The sequence below is a fragment of the Oryctolagus cuniculus genome, chromosome 17 (genome assembly GCF_964237555.1).
Source record: "Oryctolagus cuniculus chromosome 17, mOryCun1.1, whole genome shotgun sequence".
NCBI lineage: Eukaryota > Metazoa > Chordata > Mammalia > Lagomorpha > Leporidae > Oryctolagus > Oryctolagus cuniculus.
Window position 1 is genome coordinate 14,606,968 of NC_091448.1, and position 14,803 is coordinate 14,621,770.

Here is a 14,803-nt window from a genome sequence, read left to right on the forward strand (position 1 = left end):
TTTGGCGCAGCAGTTAAGATGCCATTTGGGGGCTGGCGCCGCGGCTCACTAGGCTAATCCTCCGCCTTGTGGCGCCGGCACACCGGGTTCTAGTCCCGGTCAGGGCACCAGATTCTGTCCCGGTTGCCCCTCTTCCAGGCCAGCTCTCTGCTGTGGCCCGGGAAGGCAGTGGAGGATGGCCCAAGTACTTGGGCCCTACACCCCAAGGGAGACCAGGATAAGTACCTGGCTCCTGCCATCGGATCAGCGCGGTGCGCCGGCTGCAGCATGCCATCCGCGGCTGCCATTGGAGAGTGAACCAACACAAAGGAAGACCTTTCTCTCTGTCTCTCTCTCTCACTGTCCACTCTGCCTGTCAAAAAAAAAAAAAAAAAAAGATGCCATTTGGGAAGTCTGCATCCCACATCAGAGTGCTGGGTCCAGGTGCTGGCTCCACTCTCAGTTCCAGCTTCCTGGGAGGCGGCAGATGATGACTCAAGTAGCTGGGCCCCTGCACCCACGTGGGAGACCCGGAAGAAGCTCCTGGCTCCTGGCTTCAGATAGGTGCAGCTCTGGCTGCTGTGGCCATCTGGGGAGTGAACCAGCAGATGGAAAACCTCTCTCTCTCTCTGCCTCTCCTCTCTCTGTGTAACTCTGACTTTCAAATAACTAAATAAATCTTTTTTAAAAAATAAGAAAAAGAAAAAAATTTTGATTCCTACTTTGCACCATACACATGAAAATCAGTTACAGATAGATCGTTTATCTAGATTTAAAATGCAAAATCATAAAAGTTCAAAGAAAATAGTAGTGGATGGGGCTGGCGCTGCGGCTCAATAGGCTAATCCTCCACCTTGCGGCGCTGGCACATCGAGTTCTAGTCCCAGTTGGGGCACTGGATTCTGTCCCCGTTGCCCCTCTTCCAGGCCAGCTCTCTGCTGTGGCCCAAGAAGGCAGTGGAGGATGGCCCAAGTGCTTGGGCCCTGCACCCCATGAGAAACCAGGAGAAGCACCTGGCTCCTGCCATCAGATCAGCGCAGTGCGCCGGCTGCAACGCATTGGCTGCGGTGGCCATTGGAGAGTGAACCAACGGCAAAGGAAGACCTTTCTCTCTGTCTCTCTCTCTCTCTCACTGTCCACTCTGCCTGTCAAAAAAAAAAAAAAAAAAAAGTAGTTGAGGGGCTGGCACTGTGCTGGCATCTCATAACGGGTGCCAGTTTGAGTCCTGGCTGCTCCGCTTCCAGTCTAGCTCCCCTTTAATGTGCCTGGAAAAGCAGCAGAAGATGGCCCAAATACCTGGGCCCCTGCACCCATGTGGGAGACCTGGCAGAAGCTCCTGGCTCCTGGCTTTGAATCAGCCCAGCTCCAGCCATTGCAGCCATTTGAGGAATGAACCAATAGATGGAAGATCTCTCTCTCTCTCTCTCTCTCTTTTTCTGTCTGTCTCTCTCTCTCTCTGTAGCTCTGCCTTCAAATAAGTAAAAGTAAACCTTTAAAAAAAATAGTGGGACAGTTTTATGACCTTAGAGTAGGTAAAGATTTCTTAAATAGGATATTTTTAAAAACTTAACACTAACCATAAATTTAGGGAAAAGTTGATATAATGATTATATTAAATGTATGACTTTTTCTTCAATAAGAGGCCACAAAGTATTTGCAGTCCAGATATCTAACCAAGGATTCATATTCAGAATATATGAATTAAAAAAAAAGCCCAACAGAGTAACAGGAGAGGATATCCCGATGGTCAGTGCACATATGAAAAGGTGCACAGCTTTGTGAATTTCAGAAGAGCAAGTTAATATCACAGTGCCATCCTGCTACCCACTGTCTCAGGCTGCCAGCCGTCAGAATGGTGAACAGAGCAGTAGGAAAAGAAAACCGTGTCAGCAGGGATGTGTAGCATCTGGGGCTCCTTCGCTGCGGGTGAAGTACAAATGGGTCCAGCTGGTTTGGAAAACTGTTGGCCGTTTATAGGAAAGTCCTCGAGAGCCTGAGCCACCCTTCAAGGTGATTACCCAACAGAAATGCATGTCCGAAGAGACTTCAAAAAGTTCATGGAAAAATGGAATTGAAAAAGTTGAGTTAATAATTGTTATACTTAATAGATATTTTGCAATTAAAAGATAATTATACATCTATGACTATACACATTTTAGATCTGTCTCACAAGCATAGTGTTGAACAAAACAGGATAGACAAAACAGGCTACCCACTGAATGATTCATTTATATAAAGCAAAAAAACAGGAAAAACTTGTCCATGCTGTTTTGAGCTTAGGATAATAGTTACCCCGGAGAGTGATGGCTAGGAAAGGAGAAACGAAGGGGCTTCCAGAGTGCTACAAATGCTCTGCTGCTTTATCCGGCTGCTGGCCCCGTGGGTCCATTCACTCTGCAGAGATTAGCTGAGCTGTGTGATTCTGAGGGCTTTTCTGTTTGTGTTCTGCTGCCATAGAAAGTTGAAAAAGCCTGCAAGGGACTCTGATGTGCAAACCAAAGATGAGAACCAATGTAAGTGGATTGTGTCCTCTGATGCGGGTATTTTAAAATAATTTTATAAATGTCTAGGACTGAAAGAGATGGGAGAAAGGGCAAGCCTGTGTCGAGCTGTGGCCTCTTCCCCGCCAGCCTTTCTCTTCACAGCTTCCTCTCCAGTGATAGACTCCATTTCTTAAACACTTTGCTGGAAACTGTTGAGTGACGTGTGTAAGTCATGTCATTTGGTGTTGTCTGCATCCCTGGAGGTGTTAGCCCCATGTTAGTGGTGTGGAAATTGAGCCTGGAGTCACCAGGAAATGTGCACATTCATGCTGGATGCTGGAGTGGGGACTTAAGCAGGCCTGACTCCCAAAGGATGCTTGCCCTTAGCCACTGCCTGCTCTCCTTCCTTGGTTGTGGTTTAGCTCCAGAAACAACATGTTTCCTGGCTTTGGCCTTGAACCTGGAGAACTGTGGCAGTGCCCAGCCAAGACCACAGGACTCCAAACCGGAAGAATTTGCAGGGACCTTCTGGTTCTCACAGACACCTGGCAGAAACCCAGTCCTTACAGCCTCTCTGGCACTTCTCTTCCAAAGCTCAAGTTTGAATGTTGGGATGATGGAAAAACCCAAATCATTGATTAGCATTAAAATTCTGTTGTGAAAGCTAGAGAAAAATCTTTTCCTACTTGGAGGAAAGGGTAACAGTGTAGTAGAAACCTGGAGTTTCTGTAAAAGCATGTATCTTTAGAACAGTTTCGAGAACACAGAATGTTCCAGAAATAAAGTATACTGAAACAAACATTGACCAAAAAGGTCTTGTCAGATGTCAGCTGCAGACTGAGGAGAGTCAGCTTTATGATGAGATGCAGTTGAAACACTTGGATTCCTTTGAGTTTCTTTTCCTGGCATCTACCATAACTTCCTTTTTAAAACTGAAAGCCTCCATTTTCTTCTCTTTTACAGTAGAGAATTATTTACTGAAGAAAGCATCAAAACTTCTTTTTCCTCCTCAAACTTTTGTGTTGTCCATGTCCTGATGACTTCCGCTTTCCCTCAAAGCTCAAGGCTGGGTAGCAAGATGGTTTATCTTCGTGTTCGTGTCCTGGCTTCTTCCCACTCTAACAGTTGTGTCATTTTCCTCAGCCTGGCCATCTCTGGGTAGCAAGATGGTTTATCTTCCGTGTTTGTCTCTTGGCTTCTTCCCACTCTAACAAGTTGTGTCATTTTCCTCAGCCCAGCCATCCCCGGGCCAGTGCTCACTTGTCTCCCACCTTTAGGGTTTCAAAGACTGTGTAAGTCGCTGTATTTGTTCAGTCTTTCCAGAAAAGGCTTGTGTCACCCCTGGAAAGTGCTCCAGGCCGGAGACCTGGGGAGGCCTCCACATCTCTTGTCAAGTAAACAAATTAGAGTTTAAAGAGCACAGTGACTTGGGAGCTCAGGGCTTATTGGAATTTTGTGGAAGCCTAGCATAGCCACCGGCCAAACCTGGTTTCTAATTAGTAAAACTCCCATCTGCCAAAGGCTTCTCTCTTTTTAGCAGAATTTGGTAACGAGAAAGACTGCCCAATAATTGGAATCATTGCACAAGATCTGGTTAACTCGTTTCTCCTTTTTTTTCTTTAAAGAAACTTCCCTTTACAATCCCGGAGTTGGTACAGGCATCCCCGTGCCGAAGTTCCGACGGCATCCTTTACATGGGTAAGGCTCCCTGTTTTCAGCACTGAAACTTGTATCTCTTTGACAATGAATCCTGGAACCTGCAGAAGTGGCCTGTGGTGATGGACGATGCCAACACCCTGGCCTGGGAAAGGCCTTTCTTACCGTGGTTGTGCTGCGAGTGCTGCTCATGCTAGGATCGGCTGATCAATTGAGAAGGGGTCCCCCAGCCTTGGAGAAGAAGTGACACCATTAATATTGTTACTCACTTAGCAAGCTTTCAGCTGCTCTGTTGACCTGCTCCTGTGATTTCGACATTGCGACATACACAGCTGCAACTGGATGAAACTTAGTGAATACAATAGTCTGAGCCAAGAAAGGGAAGCCAGGCTCTGCCTATTAATTATAGAGCTTTCTTAGTATTTCCTGCTATCAGAATATTTGGTAGAAACAGCACTTAACAGCTTGCCTAGATAAGCAGCCTTCATACCTATGGGGCCACAGCTTTCAAAGCGTCAGATCACCTGCTTTTCTTTTACCATGTTGCTGCCAAAATGTCAATAAAAATGCATTTGTAGCACAAAGGAGACCTCTGTTTATCTTGAAATCAGAGGAGTAATAATAGCCTGTATTTATGTAGCAGCTTTTTTTTTTTTTTTTTAAAGGAACTGAAAGTGCTTATTGCCTGTTCACGTCTCAGCAGCTTTAAGTGTCGTCTGGGTCTCAGGTGCAGGCCGGCTTTTGAGTTTTTGCTAAGGACGTTGGGGCTCTTGCTCCCATCCCCTTCAGAATGAGGAACCCCAGCCTAGAGATTCCGCGGAAGTGGTCAGCACAGGCTTTCTCTTGCCTCTTGGCCGTTCCGTGGGCTCATCCATGTCCCTGGTTCCTATCTGGTCTTCCAGCTTTTGCCGGTGATTCATCACTTAAACTCTGCTTAGGATATTGTGTTTCCATCATCTCTGTGTGTTGCCCCTAAAGAGAGTTCATTAAGCATATTTAAGAGCATGAAGGTTGCTCGGTCCATCCATTAAAGTGGTAGCTAGGCCGTGCAGGCTGCACAGATCCTTGAAATAACCAGGTATGTGTCATGCCAGATAGGAAGGGCTCACAGACCCAGCGGTTTGGTGACATTTCTGCTCTATCTGCAGATCTAATCATGTTAAGATTTTATCATTGAGAACAGAGATACAATCCGCAGACAAGCTGTACACATGTGAATAGGCTTGCATGCTGAACCTGTTAGAACTAAGTGTATGTAGCTTTGGCAGATTCTAGTGTCCAGTGACCTTCCCCCAGCATCTCAATTTTCTGCTTCCAAGAGTCCCTGGAAGTAGGAAACTTTTCCAGTAAGTTAGGAAGACCTGGGTGGTGAGAGACCATGCCATCCAAAACAGAAATACACACATCACCGTGAGTATGTCAGCCTTGGGGTCAGAGGCCTGCACTCCTGACCACCACTGTCAGGAAGTGCTGGAGTATATACCATGGATACATATGCTGTGGGTTTTCCTAATTGTGTTGTTTGGCTGTGTGTCCAGCTGTTCATATCTTTTAGTCAGCAGACTGAGGTAAGGAGAATGGCTTGTGACCGGGGAGTAACTTACTGGCTGTGGACAGAGGCTGAGATAACTTTGGCCTCATTAGCATCAGGTTGCAGTGGACCGGTCACAGGTACTAGCTAATTATACTTACAAACAGTAACTGTAGAGCCTATTCACAAGTGAGCTAATTAGTAGGATGTTGAGAAATATGAATGATGGTTACCAGGGAGATGAAGCCCTGGGTACATTTCTGTTTGTTTTCATTCTAGTCCGTGGGAAAAGGCTTGCCCTTTACAGACAAAACTTCATATTTAGGACCACTAGTCAAAGCAATAAAGGCTAACTTGAAAGTTTAGAGGATCTTAAAAAAAAAAAAAAAGCTGTAATTAGGCTCATTAGGTCTAGAGAGAGCTTAATTCTATGATTAGGTTATTAAATTATTAGAAGACCCAGTAGCCCAAGAAGTTTTATGATCTCCACATTACTGTTTACATTGTGGCTTTCAGAGCATCGTAGAAATATCTTCAGTTTCCTAAGAATTGCAGGTCCATCCCTCTCAGAACAGAACATCTTGGCTGCTTGTTTGTCAGTGATATTTATTTATTACACCCACATAGGATGGGTGTAAACAACAGGGTGTCCTTGTGATCTGCCAGGTAAAAAGCAGGACATCTGGTACGTCATCGATCTCCTGACCGGGGAAAAGCAGCAGACTTTGTCATCGGCCTTTGCAGACAGTCTCTGTCCATCAACTTCACTTCTGTATCTTGGGCGAACAGGTAAGAAGTAAACCTTTCTCGGGTTTAACTTGCCCGTCCACAAAGGACCTTAAGAAGCTTCCCCGCTGGTCTCTGCCTCCAGAGCTACCTTCTCCAAACACAGGTCTGATCACGCCATTCCCTCTCCTCCTGCACCCCGCTTCGAATTTATTTATTTATTTACTTGAAAGCAGAGTGGCAGAGAGGGAGAGACAGATGGAGATCTTCCATCTGCTGATTGATTCCCTAGATGGCTGCAACAGCTGGGACCAGGTAAGGCCAGGAGTCTGGAACTCCATCCATCCGGATGGCAGGGGCTGAAGTACTTAGGCCATCCCCCGCAGCTTTCCCAGGCATTTTCGCAGGGGTCTGGATCTGAGGCGGTTAAGACCTTTCACCAGCCCCCTTATTGGCCAAGGGATTTGTGGGGAGCAATCCGGACTGGACTAAGTTACTGGAATTAAGACTTATTCTATGCATCTGCTCTCCCACAATATGGCGCTGGGAGAGGAGAAAACAGCTTCTACCCAGCTGCCTCCAGTTCAACCAATAAACAGCAGGACTTGCTCCTGATTGGAGGAGAGCAGCGTACTCGGCGTGTGGGCAGCCGAGTTGGGATTGGCAGAGGAGGACTATAAAGGAGGAGAGAGACGGCATGCACCAGGAACATCTAAGGGGAACATCTAGCTGAAGGAACACCTGTGCAGCCCCCGAGAAGAGCCGGCCGGCGGTGTGCCGCTCCCCTGCGGAAGTGGGGAAAGCGGCCAGGGGGAACCGCCCTTCCACGGAGGTGGAAGGGATAGTAGCCAACCCGGGAAGAACCAGCAGCAAACCCGGGGAGGGCCAAGCAGACGAAAGAACAGCACAGGGTCCTGTGTCGTTCCTCCACGAAGACGGGGAGCGACAGGATTCAGTGCACACTGCACCAGGACCCACAAAGCAAGCCCCTGTGATGCAGCTGCTGCCTCTCATACCTGATCCCTCCTTCCATTCTCCTTACAGAAAAGTTTTTCAATTAGAATGAACCACTGGCAGTTTCCAGAATAGCTTGATTCTTTTAATTTACTTTTAACGATTTATTTATTTATTTGAAAGAGTTACAGAGATTGCCAGTGCCGCGACTCACTAGGCTAATCCTCCACCTGTGGTACCACACACCAGGTTCTAGTCTTGGTAGGGGCGCCGGATTCTGTCCCGGTTGCTCCTCTTCCAGTCCAGCTCTCTGTGCAATGGAGGATGGTCCGGGTCCTTGGGCCCTGCACCTGCATGGGAGACCAGGAGGAAGCACCTGGCTCCTGGCTTCGGATTGGTGCAACGCACCAGCCGTAGTGGCCACTTGGGGGGTGAACCAATGGGAAAAGGAAGACCTTTCTCTCTCTCTCTCTCTCTCTCTCTCACTGTCTAACTCTGACTGTCAAAAAAATAAAAATAAATAAAGAAAAAAGAAAGAGTTACAGAGAGGGAGAGAGAGAGAGAACGAGAGAGAGAGGTCTTCCATCTACTGATTCACTCCCCAGATGGCTGCAGTGGCCAGAGCTGCGCTGATCTGAAGCCAGGAGCCAGGAGATTCTTCTGGTCTCTCACACGGAGGTCAGGGGCCCAAGGACTTGGGCCATCTTCTACTGCTTTCCCAGGCCATAGCACAGAGCTGGATCATAAATGGAGCAGCCAAGATTTGAACTGGTGCCCGTATGGGACGCCAGCATTGCAGGCGGTGGCTTTACCCACTATGCCACAGGGCCAGCCCCATCATGATTCTTTTTAAAAACAGAAGGAGCTGTGTCTCCCCACCAGGAATGCCTGTTTTTGCCTATCTGACAAATGTCCTTTTTTCTTTCACAACTCTGCTCAAAAGCCAGCTTCTTTGAGAAGCCTTTTCCCTAGCCTCAGCTTCCACCCTGGTCAGGGTGTCCAGGTCTCCTGGAGGCTCAACGTGGCAGCTTCCAGGCCTGTGGCAGCAGCCATCTCGCCCCCCTTCATTGTCCCTTTTCAGACAGGAGTCCTTCACCACCACCCCGTCTTCTGTTCCCACTTGTGTTAGCCTTCTTCATGCTTGTTACCACATATTTGTGCATCTTGTGTGCCTGTTTTCTGCCTTCCCCACTGGAACATCAGACTCCGCTTCACCTGCCGTGTCTCCCCCGGGCGTGTCGCCTGACAAGTAGACATTGCCCAGATGTTTGAGTGAGTGAATGGTGAGCCCTGTTCCTGCAGAGAATCTGCTTTGTTCATTTTCACATGTGCAGCAACACACATGTACCGGGGAGGTCACAAACCCTTTCGGCAGTAGTTGAAGCCAAAAGGAGAAACAAGGAAACGTTGAAGAAGATCATGCCCCAAACCTGGGATAAATTATTATGCTTGAACACTAGACTTAGATCTAAGTATGCAGGTAACCAAGACTTTTAGAAGAGAGGCAGCCAGCCTTGCTTCAGGCGCTGTGGCAAACAGAGCTGTTCTGCAGACCTGGGCCCTGCTGAAGCTGGCCGGGCTCTCCTGGACCTGGCAGGAAGGGCTTGGACCCAAGGCTTTCCTCTGCTCCAATAAAAGTCCCAGTATTCCAGCTCGCTCCTGTAATGACTGCTTTGAGATTTGTTTGTCTGTCATTTCCGTGAAGTAAAAGCTTACTGTGGCTCCCCAGCTTCATCCAGGTATAAAATTGGTGGTTTTCAGGTAGAATTGTGGTGTTTGAGGAGTTGGGATGTGTTGTGCTTTCAGATGAAATGTATGGCCCTAGGTTTTAAAGCTGCTGTTTCCATTATCTGCTGCTGTTTAACAAAGCACCCTGGTGCCTTGAAACAACCCTCACTTTCTTGTTCATGATTCCTGTGGGTAGGGAATTCAGGAAGAGCCCAACAAGGAGGGATTGTCTGTATTTCACATGCTATTGTTTGGGCGCACTCATGTGTCTAAGACCTTGGACTACTTTTACTATTTTTTTTTTAATTTAAAAAGAGAGCACTCTCTCATCTGCTGGTTCACTCCCCAGATGTTCACAACAGTCAGAGGTAGGCCAGACTGATACTGGGAATCAAGAACTCAATCCAGGTCTTCCACATGGGTGTCAGGGACCCAATCTCTTGGTACCCAAAGTCTTTTTGGGTTTCCCATGTATCAAATTATAGTCTGCTCCACTAAAATAAAAGTTAGGGTCTGGCATCAAAATGTGGCATCCCATATTGTAACACTGACATCTCATATTGGAGCACTGGTTTGAGTTCCAGCTGCTTTACCTATAATCCAACTCCCTGCTAATATACCTGGAAAAGCAGCGGAAGACGACCTGAGTACTTGGGCCCCATCACCCATGCCAGAGACCAAGATGGGATTCCTGGCTTCTGACCTTGGCCTTGGCTGTTGTAGCCATTTGGGGAGTGAGCCTGCAGTTGGAACATCTTTCTAGCTCTTTCTCTCGCCCTTCCCCTCCTTCCTTCCCTGCCTGCTTCTCTATCACACGTTCAAATAAATAATTCTTTAAAAAAAAAGATAAAGATTGTACCCACAAATCCCTCTAATTTGGATTGTGAGAGGGTCTGTGAGGTGCCATCTTAAGTCTTTCTAAAGGTTTCAGAGAAGGATCTCCTAGCCTCACCCTTGATTTTATCTGAACCCTGATCTGAAGTTGTGTATCACTGGCGCTTTCCTGGGTTTGGTCTTTGATCTAAGGCCATTTTTTCCCATTTGGGAATCTTTTCCAACTGGAGAGTTATGTACTTCCTCTAAATTCTGCTTGAAAACAGAATGGATTCTGCTGTGGGTCATGGTCTTGCAGTGTTTCATATACAACCAGGGAAACCATTCAGCATGCCTTCTGCCCGGAAGTCTCCCTAGTCAGCTTCCCGAGCTCATTAGACACGTTTTCTGTCGTTCACGTTTACTGCAGTACAGTGCCACTTTATGTAAACCATATGCCAGTCACCTCTTTTCAGCTTCCAGTAAGCGTTTCCTCACTGCTGTTTTTGAAGTCTCCACTAATAGTCATCTTAATTGACCTTTCATCCTCCACCTGCCAGCTGGTCCCGAAGTCTGTGCCACATGATTTAGGTTTTTGTTAGGCACCATTCCACTTCTAGATGCCAGCTTCCGATATCATTGGTGTAGAGCTTTGCGATAAACCATCCCGGAACTTAGTGGCTAGAAACAGCCCTTCCACTGCTCACAGTTCCGTGAGCCGTGAGTTCAGGGACACAGCAGGGGCAGCTTGTGTCTGCTCCTCGTGCTGTTGGCCAGGTCTGCTCGTGTGCCTAGGTAGTTCTCCGTGTGGCCTTTTTCTTTGCACATGAATAGCCTGGACTTTTATTATTGTTGTTGTTGTTGTTATCACTGATCTCATTTTATTTAGAAGACAGAGAGACAGAGGGAGATAGTCCATCTGCTGTTTCACTTTCTAAATACCCACAACAGCCAGGACTGAGCCAGGAGCTCATCTCTGCATCCTGGTCTCCCACAGGGGTGGCAGGTATTTGAGCCATCACCTGCCGCCTTCCAGGGTGTGCACTAGCAGAAAGCTGGATCCGAAGCAGAGTGCCTGGGACTCCCACCAGGCTCTCCAGTACGCGACACAGATGCCCCAAGCAGCAACTTAAGTCACCACATCAGTCACCTGCCCCACCTAGACTTTCTGCTGTGCAGTTTAGGGAGGATTTGGTTCTTGTAATTATATGAGGTAGGGGCCAGCACTGTGGCGTAGCGAGTAAAGCTGCCGCCTGCAGTGCCAGCATCCCAACTGGGTGCCGGTTTGAGTCCTGGCTGCTCCACTTCCGATCCAGCTCTCTGCTATGGCCTAGGACAGTAGTAGAAGATACCCCAAGTCCTTGGGCCCCTGCACCCACGTGGGAGACCCAGAAGTTCCTGGCTCCTGGCTCCAGAGCGGCACAGCTCTGGCCATTGCAGTCAGTTGAGGAGTGAACCAGAGAATGGAAGACCTCTCTCTCTCTCTGACTCTCCTCTCTCTGTGTAACTCTTTCAAATAAATAAATAAATCTCTAAAAAAATCATATGAGGTCAACACCTTCGTAGATGCCATGACCTCTCTGTGGTAACAGGCTGGTCTGTGTTCTCCAGAATATACCATCACCATGTATGACACCAAAACCAGAGAGCTCCGGTGGAACGCCACCTACTTTGACTACGCAGCCTCACTTCCTGAAGATGACATGGACTACAGTAAGTGCTCCGGGTGGGGCTTGCAGGGGCAGGCTGAGCTTTCTACCTGTGTGGAAATAGTCAGTCCAGAAAGGAGGACTTGGTGGTTAGAGAAGAGGACGAGGCACCTTACTGCATTCCTTTGTGTCACAGAAGGAGTTTATTACAAGCCCGTAGAGAAGAGAATTAAACACCAGCACATGGCGTTCCCAGCCCCAGCACATGGCGTTCCCAGCCCCAGCGTCAGAGGGACACTCTGTTGCTGCGGCGCATCCCGCACTCATTTCCCCCAGTTAATGAAGCTGCAGTTCTGGCAGTGTAGCACTGCTGTCTGCAAGCCTGCCTGCCTCCTCTGAGCATTTTTGTGCATCTCTGAGCTCTCCTTTGTGATCTGCTGAGGGCAGTGTCAGCGGCTCAGGCCACTTGCTAGGTTTTCAGTTTGAATAATGGGTTTAAATGATTGCTGTGAAATGCTGGGTGGCTGTTTCCCATGGCTGCTCTCTTGTCAGCGTTTACTCTCACTTATTGAATAAAATGGTGAAGATCATCACCGACGAGATTGCCTTTGCGAGAGTGATGTTTACAAGCCGGGCAGCTCTCAGTGTCTGCTGTTTTAGAGACTGAGTTCATTGGAAGCAAGGGAAACTGTTTAAGGAGATCTGAGAATACTCCAGAAGTCTCATTTCCCCTGAGAGACGGCTGCTTGTCAAGAGAGTAGAGGATGTGGTTGCACGCCGGGGTGAGACTTCACACGCTGTCTTCCTTTGATCTGTACAGAGATGTCCCACTTTGTGTCCAATGGCGATGGGCTCGTGGTGACCGTCGACAGTGAATCTGGAGACGTCCTGTGGATCCAAAACTATGGCTCCCCTGTGGTGGCCTTCTATGTGTGGCAGCGGGAGGGTCTGCGGAAGGTGATGCACATCAACGTGGCCGTGGAGACCCTGCGCTACCTGACCTTCATGTCTGGGGAGGTGGGGCGCATCACCAAGTGGAAGTACCCGTTCCCCAAGGAGACGGAGGCCAAGAGCAAGCTGACGTGAGTCGGGGAGCTCGGGGCAGCTGCACCCCTGGTGCTTCGGCACTGCTGCAGCCAGCCCACCTGTACTGGAGGCCAGGGGTCGGGCAGACATCTGAAGCCACAGGAATGTCAAGGGCCAGACAGGCTCATTGGGACACCTCAGGATGTAAGGACTGACAGGCACCCCGTGGGCTCCGGAGTTCTTGAATGAGAACTGTGAATCATGGATGAAGACAGGAGGGAGGCTTGCTGATAGAACTCTAGTACAGGCACTAGGGATCCTGACTTTTTTTTAACTTTCTGTATTTTCTGAGTTCTTACTGTGAATGATACTCATTTTAAAAACGAGGAAAAACGTGTTCCAGTGTGCTTGTGTCCAAGACCCAGTAGGCCGTGTTCCCTGTCTCCCCGAGAGTAGCCTGTAATGTGCCAAGCCTCAGGTTCCTGCTCTACAGAGTTGTGAGGAAGATCATATAAGATGATGTGTGTGAGGCGTTGCCTAAGCTGTTCACACAGAAGGTGTTTGTTGAGAGGGAGTTCAGAGGGCTTGGTGGGGGACTGATCCCACACAGGCTGCGGCAGTAACCAGGAGAGCCTGGAGGTGCAGCGTCCACTGTGTCTGAGCCACGACCCCATTCTCTCCCAGCCTCAGGCAGGGCCAGACCACCCAGCTCAGGCAGCAGGAATCTTACCTAGTTTGGAATTTCTTTCATATCCCTTTGTCTCAGCATCTAGTTGCCTGTCTCTGGGGCTTCTGCGGAACCTACGGAATCCCTGCAGAGCACGGATAGAATGGTGGTGATGCCGGGTAGCCTGGGAGAGGGGTGCTGGCTGGACAGGGTCATTGGAGAGGCTTTGGCAATGTTAAGCATTCAGTCCTCTGGAGGTAGTCCTACAGGGCACTGTGGGCCTGGTCCAGTTCAACCCTGCCATTTTCAAGATGGGCAACCTGAGGCTTGCCACTAGGTGGCTTGTCCATGTTTCAGAACACAGTAGGTAACGGCTGGCCTTGAAGTCCTGCTGTCTTATTCCCAGGCATCATCCCTGCCTTCACACCCCTACTGCTTTCTCCACGCCAGGGAATTAGTGCAGTTATTCCTGGGAGTGGTATCTGGTCCTATGATTCTTCTCTCCAAAAGCCCCCACCTCTGTGGGATTCAGAAATTAACTCTGGAATGCATGCATCTGTTTTCTCCCTAGGCCCACTCTGTATGTTGGGAAATACTCAACCAGCCTCTACGCCTCCCCGTCAATGGTACATGAAGGAGTTGCTGTCGTGGTAAGTCCACTATGGGACACTGGCTCCCAGCACAGCCTGCTAACCACTGTGTTTTTGCAAAGAATGATTGAGTCATATGTGAACATCCTGCTAGTTGTAGATGCAAAACACAGATCTTGAATTCTCAAAAATAGTTTGTGTACATAACCACATTCTCCTTTGTAAAATCATTTATTTATTTATTTAAAATGCAAAGAGACACAGAAATCTTCCATCCACTGGTTTTAAGTGATCTACGTTGTGGCATATCGGTTGAGCCTCCTGTTGCAATGCCAGCATCCCATATCAGAGTGCCTGTTTGAGTCCCTGCTGTTTCTGATCCACCTTCTGCCAAGGTGCCTAGGAAGGCCATGGAAGATGGCGTAACTATTTCGACTCCTGCCATCCGTATGGAATCCAGGATGGGCTTCCTGGCTTCTGGCTTTAGCCTGGCGCAGACCTACCTGTAGTGTCCACTTGGGAAGTGAACTAGCAGACAGAGGCTCTCTCTCTTGTGCTCTCCAACACTGTGCCTTTCAAATAAAAAAAAAAAAAAGAATATTTTTATTTATTTGAAAAGCAGAGACACACAGAAATCTTCCATCCATTGGTTTATTCCCCAAATGTCTGCAGTAGCCAGGGCTGGGCTGGGCTAGGCTGAAGCCAGGATCCAGAAACTCATTCCCTAGTCTCCCATGTGGGTAGCAGGAATTCAGCTACTTGAGCCATCACTGCTTCAGGGAGCTTGAATTTGAAGCAGAGGCACAACTCAAACCAGGCACTCCATCGGGGATGCAGGAGTCCCAAGAGGCATCCTGACCACTGCCTCAAATGTCCACTCCGCGTTCTTAGAGACATGGCGGAAGCAGCCCCGAAGCCCAGGAAGCCCTGGTTACTGCCCTTTTCTTTTATGTTAAAATCTCAACTCCACAGGTCCTTCCTCTTCAAGCCAGGTCCACGGT

General features: G+C 48.4%; 1 protein-coding gene across 2 annotated transcripts in view; it reads left to right on the forward strand.

The window, feature by feature from the left end:
• Positions 1 to 14,803, forward strand: part of ERN1 (endoplasmic reticulum to nucleus signaling 1) — a 94,971-nt gene that overhangs the window by 52,346 nt on the left and 27,822 nt on the right. For both annotated transcript variants that reach the window (XM_008271709.4, XM_051825830.2), the window contains 5 exons: positions 4,088 to 4,160; positions 6,316 to 6,438; positions 11,482 to 11,583; positions 12,340 to 12,601; positions 13,784 to 13,862. In XM_008271709.4, coding sequence (XP_008269931.3) covers positions 4,088 to 4,160; positions 6,316 to 6,438; positions 11,482 to 11,583; positions 12,340 to 12,601; positions 13,784 to 13,862 — 639 coding nt within the window. The remainder of the gene's footprint in view (positions 1 to 4,087; positions 4,161 to 6,315; positions 6,439 to 11,481; positions 11,584 to 12,339; positions 12,602 to 13,783; positions 13,863 to 14,803) is intronic.